Below are 5868 nucleotides of genomic sequence, written 5' to 3'. Positions count from 1 at the left end.
TCTAAACAGTAAATTAGACAGAAGGTGTGTCCCTGTTGATTATTTTAGACCTTCCAGTTACAATATTACAAGATTTAAGATACCACTTTCCAGTTCTTGCAAGACGGTATGCTTCTGAAGGAGGTGCATGGGACTTCTGCTCAATGCTGTTCTTTGACTTATGTCATTTTGCAGGCTCTCTCTGTTGCCCAATTGTCTTGTATCTACATCAGCCTTCCCCAGCTTGGTGTCTTCCAGATGTACTGGACTGAAATTCCCACCATCCAAAGCCAACTTAGCTTCGTGTGACATGTAATGTTGCCCAACAAAGGTACAAATTTGGGGAATGCTGATCTACATGAATCCATGCAACAAAACTGGACTGATAGGGCAAACAGAATGAAATGTATTCCAAACTCTTCTAGTAAATTGGTTAAGTGAGCAGTAGAAATACAGCTGATGCTGGATGCGATCAGTTCTAGGAAAATCAAGCATGCAGGCTGAGAATGCTCCTAAAACTGCACTGACTTGGATTTTCAGATGGCAACTGTGGACAGAAGTGCTTTTGTTCAGTTTAGGCTGACAAGTCACCTGCTTTCTCTCTGGAAAGACAAAGGTCACAGACTAGATTGCCACAACATGTTTTATGTGGGGTAGTCTTTAAAACATTCAGAAACTTGAACTAGGAGAATATGCAGCAAATAATGCTTTTACTGGTTGAATTTTTGAGAGCAGTGATTTAAAAAAATCAGTGTCACTGGTGTGTTTTTGGATAACTGCAGCTCAGAACACTACCACTTAAGTTAGTTGAGGAGTCTCTTCTGCACATCCTGCCATTATGTCAAGCATGGCTGAGAATAAAGTATGAGAAGGCTACAACTATTGAAATGTGTAAACTATTGCACTCTCTTCCCCAGGAATTCCATCTCCTGAAGATTTGTTTGTTTCAGAATATTATGCTCCTTGGCCTCACCAATACCTGATTTAATTGTACTGGCTTTTTAAAATAATCATACTCATGAGTAAATAGAAAATTTGCATTTTAATGTCACATTGAATTTTTAGTACATTTCAATCCAAGAAAAAAATAAACTGACAGACACAGTAATGAGTACAGGATTATATATATATATATGTATTACAATATGCCTTGTTATAGTACAGTTATGGCTGTATGGTAAAAATAACTTGAGGACTGATGGAATCCAAACTCATCTGAGTAGCTGTCAGGAAAAGAGCACTAAATGCATTTCCAAAATAAGCACAAATGTTTAATTTCAACACCTTAAAAACAGCATTAGACGTTGGCCTTTAAAAAAAGTTAACACCAAGCTAGCTAAATAAACTGGAGAGTGGATAAAGAAATGTTTTCTCCAGGCTTTCATATGGTGGAGGGATAGATTATTTCTACAACAATACACATGGCTAAAATCCATGTTGAATGTCAAACTTGTGATATCCAGTAACAACCTCTTCTAAGGAACTGTGTTCTAGAAGATGTCTTTCTGCATGATAGCAAGCAACGTGGGATAATCTTATGCAAAAATATTTTTCAAACTGTTTTGATTTAACTGAAAACTATAGGCATGGCATCATTATAAAAAAGTCTAAATATATCAGAAGCTCTCAACATTTCCAGCTACACTGATTTCATAAGTTTTGAAAGGAGAAACAAAATGACAAAGAAAAATGGTCAATTAGCTAAGCCTTGTGTTCAAACTACTTACAGTGATTTTCAATGGCAAATGCCCATGCTGATTGGGTGACATAACAATTCTGAATACCTTTGTGATTATTTTGTACACAAGGACACCAAAACGATCCAGACTTGCAATCTTCATTTTAGGCATTCTGCATTTCTTTCCCAATCTTGTAGCTAAGGATCTTATTCCAGTCAATCTTTGTGCGAGTAACTGGCAGTTGTCGGCGTAAGGCCTTGAAAGTAGTGTCCGACATTGTTTGATAATTTTCACTGATAGCAGTCTGTTCATAGTAAAAGGTAGAACAGATACATGTTAATAAATCATGGTCTGATAAAAGCATAAACAAAAACAAGACTGTATCCAACTGTTTCAGGGCAGCTTTTGTCAACAAGGAGGTAATTCTCTCTCCTCTCAAAATCTTATATAGAGGTGGTCTGTGGGCATGGGAGAGAACTGCAAGGAAGAGGGAGAAAAAAAAGTCTGGCTGCACTAGCAGAAAGTCTAATAGTATGTTGTTGGATTTAAGTTCTCAAGAGCATTGCATGCTACCATCTTTCAGAACTGATTTCATGTCTGTATCAGAAAAAAAAACAGTGCTTCAGATGACAATAAGCCTAACATTATTGACCAGATATCTATTTTTTCTTCCTTAAGGGAAGTTGATCTTAAGATTTTTGAACTATGCCAGGCACCAAATGAACATAAGACATTTGTATTCTTTCTTAGTGGAAATAGACATAGACAATATGCTTTTAAAAAGGCATATATCTCATCTACTGAACTACATCTACAGAATATGGTATAACCAAAGATTACATTTTGAAATTTGTTAAGTTACCCAGTACTTCTTCCCCAGAAATCTGCCTTGACTAACATTTTTTACATTAATATAGGTGAAGAGTGGGGAAATTGTGGCTCAGTAACAATAGGCAGCTCCTCAGGCTTGCTTGATAAGCAAACTCCAACACACTCCCAAAAATTTTAGTGAAAAGATGTTGCAAAACTACTCCTGGAAGACTGTAAACCCAGGGGTTTACATTAATACAGTCCCATAATCCCTCCCCCCAAAAGGTCTGAAAGAACCCTGAAGTATAAACCAGAGGTCACTTCTTTTTGAGCTGAAAGTTAATCCCCCAAATAAGGCGATATAGTTCAATGTGGGAGGGAAAGGACTCTGCACCTACCACAACTGCTCACCCCAATTGTAAAAATAAAGATGATCTTTTGCATAAATTATTTCTTTAAAAAAACAACAACAGGGGCACACAGTAAGTTGTAAGCTTAAATAAAGGATGCTGTATCTTTGTCCTCACACACTGAAAACCTATACCAGTGATGGCGAACCTATGGCACGTGTCCCAGAGGTGGCACTCAGAGCATGTGTCGTCGCCCCTGCACAGAGTTTGCCAGAGTTTGTTACTAGAAAGCCAGAGGGACACGGCACTTTGCAAAAAAATAAGTGGGTTTTGGGTTGCAATTTGGGCACTCGGCCTCTAAAAGGTTCACCATCACTGACCTATACTAGGAGAGAGAAAATGGCTGCATTCATGTTTTTATTAAGGAGGTATTCATAATCAGATACAAATCTAGCAAATGTCCTTTCTCCATTATGCTGATCATGTTGATCATTTGCCTGCCATCTATTTTCTGGGTCCTTTGAAGCACATATTATACATGATAAAGATTCACAATAATAAATATAAATATATATTTCAAGTTTATTGTATACCTGGTATTCATTTTCTGCAGCCTCTACAATCTTTACAAATTCTTTTGCTGTTTGGGCTTCATTCTGAAAGAAAGACAACCATTTTGAAATCACATGTGTCATACTGCTGAGATGGCTCTCTAAGGCCAAAAGCCATTTTGGAGGTGGCAATTATGTGCAATTAGAGCCTTTTCAATGTTAATAGCACTGTTCAAAGCACATTCTCAGAAAGCTTTACAAGAATCTTATAATCTGTCAGTAAGGTAAAGGTAAAGGTAAAGGTAGTCCTTAGGCATGAATGTCTTGTTGTAAGTGACTGTAGGGGGCGGTGCTCATCTCAGTTACTAAGCTGAAGAGCCAGCATTGTCTGAGGACTACTCTGGTGATCATGTGGCCAGCATGACTGCACCAAACGCTGTTACCTTCCTACCGAAGTGGTACCTATTTAACTACTTGCATTTGTATGCTTCTGAACTGCTAGGTTGGCAGAAGCTGGGACAAGTGACAGGAGCTCACCCCATCATGCAGCACTTGGGCTTCAAACTGCCAACCTTCCGATCTTCTGATCTGTAACTCCTTCCAACAGTTATTTCAATAGTTTAAAGGGATCTCAGTCAGACTTGGTGTCTTAACCACTAAGCCACCACATCCCTTCAGTAACTTGTCAGTATTATCAGCAAAATACAGGTGCATCTGCATTTATTTGGGGTGGGGCAATTTAAGATATGTTTTCAGTGATGGCATAATCTCAGTGCTAATTGAGGAGAAGAGGAAGTGCTACTGATCAGTTTTTCTTGTTCCCTGTACTCTCCCCTCCTTCTTTTCTAGAGTGTTTCTTCCATAGTTTGCACATTTCCCACATGGAAGAGAGTATAGAACGAATGTCATTTTAGGCAAGTTAGAAAAGAAAAGGGAATAGGAATCACAAGTAGCTGTGGCTCTGGTTTCCCAGCTTACTGTCCCATTAAGAACAGCTCTAAGCAGTTTGCCTTTCCCTCACTGCTGAGTTTAGGGATCCATCACACATTAAGATCTGACTTTATACTTTACAAATGCAGAGCCATATCCCCATCTGCTTTACTTGCTAACATGCATATTCTTAAAATGGAAAGGCAACAAGGCTTTTGGCAGGTCAGATAGCAGGATCGTATTCTTTAATCTGTCAAAGAAAAACTTGGTTTTGTACTTTGCACTTGCGTGACAGCATGTGTCATCCAGAAAAGAATAGTGGCATAATGAACATTGATGACTTTAAGCGTGGCTTTCTAATTATTTATTTTGGGGATTTGGGGCCAGTTTTCCACACAACCTCTAAATCAGCTATGATTTAATCAACCATAATATTTATAGACTTTAAAAGCTCAAAATTTAATTCCTCCTCCCCCCCACACCCGACTTCTATGCTTCCAGTGTAAATGGAGAAGAAAGCTTCCTTCAATTCACAGCTTTCTTGGCGAAGGAAAGCATGTCTCATTGTCTAGATCTGTATCAAAATGAAACCATCTGAGAAGGTGTTCTTTTAGTTTTACCCATTCTCATTTTGCATTCCTGTGCAATGTTTACATACTCCATTGTAGCTTGCACAAAAACAAGCCTAAGATATTAAATTCTACATGAAGCATTAGATTTCCCCCCTCCCTTTATTACCAGCAATCCATTCCAAAAGGCAAACCACTTTTGAATAAAATTAGGGCCTGAACAGACAGGCCAAAATAAAGCTGCTTCAGGTCACTTTGGAGGTATGCTGTTTAAATGACACAAACAATCTTAACAGGCCAGAAGCTGTACTAAAGCCACGCTCCAGTCCTTGGGACTGGAGCGTGGCTTTGGCACAGCTTCCGGCCTCTTAGGATCCATGTAATGTAATGTAGATGGAATGTGCCTTAAACATACTCTAAACAGGTGTTTTAAAAGTTCTAGAGAAATTTGTGACAAAATTCTACAAAGCTTATTGGAATAAGAAAAGATAAAAGTTTGTAAAAGTTAACTAGTTTTAAGTATCTCCAATGGCATTATTGCAATTTTCATTATGCAAACAAAAGATTTAATATGCATACACCACTATTACTCACAAAAAACAAGGTGACAACACTAGCTACAAAAAGGATTCATTGTCTCTACTGCAAATGAAATATTTCCCTCCCCCCCCCCCTTACTAACAATTCTAGCTTCTCTTCCTAAGTAAGTGCTGCTAACATTGGGGGGAAAGAAACAAGAGTAAATGAAATAACCCCAAATGTTTATTTTCCATAATTTTGAAATCTGGGCTACTGAATCCTTGCAGTAAGGATTTTACATTTACTCTTCTCAGCATACTACTTTGGCAGGTTATAGATAAAAAGTGATTAATACATTTGCAAAATTTTATTTTTATTTTTGTCTTTTTAGATTGTAAGCCTGAGGGCAGGGAACCGTCTAGTATCCCTCTGTTGAAAGCCGCCCGGATTCCCAGTGATTGGGCGGAATATAAATAAATCC

The 5868-nt window shown here is 38.1% G+C and overlaps 1 protein-coding gene across 1 annotated transcript in view; it reads right to left on the bottom strand.

Annotated features, from left to right (window-relative positions):
• Positions 1 to 1002: 1002 nt before the first annotated feature.
• Positions 1003 to 5868, bottom strand: part of CAPZA2 (capping actin protein of muscle Z-line subunit alpha 2) — a 28765-nt gene continuing 23899 nt past the window's right edge. Inside the window, exons 9-10 of the mRNA XM_042468986.1 lie at positions 3412 to 3474; positions 1003 to 1962 (exon numbers count right to left, since the gene is read on the bottom strand). Of these exons, the coding sequence (XP_042324920.1) occupies positions 1822 to 1962; positions 3412 to 3474 (204 nt within the window). The 3' untranslated portion in view covers positions 1003 to 1821. The remainder of the gene's footprint in view (positions 1963 to 3411; positions 3475 to 5868) is intronic.

This window comes from Sceloporus undulatus, chromosome 5, assembly GCF_019175285.1.
Source record: "Sceloporus undulatus isolate JIND9_A2432 ecotype Alabama chromosome 5, SceUnd_v1.1, whole genome shotgun sequence".
In the NCBI taxonomy this organism is placed as follows: domain Eukaryota; kingdom Metazoa; phylum Chordata; class Lepidosauria; order Squamata; family Phrynosomatidae; genus Sceloporus; species Sceloporus undulatus.
This window is presented reverse-complemented; position numbering and strand designations above follow the sequence as displayed.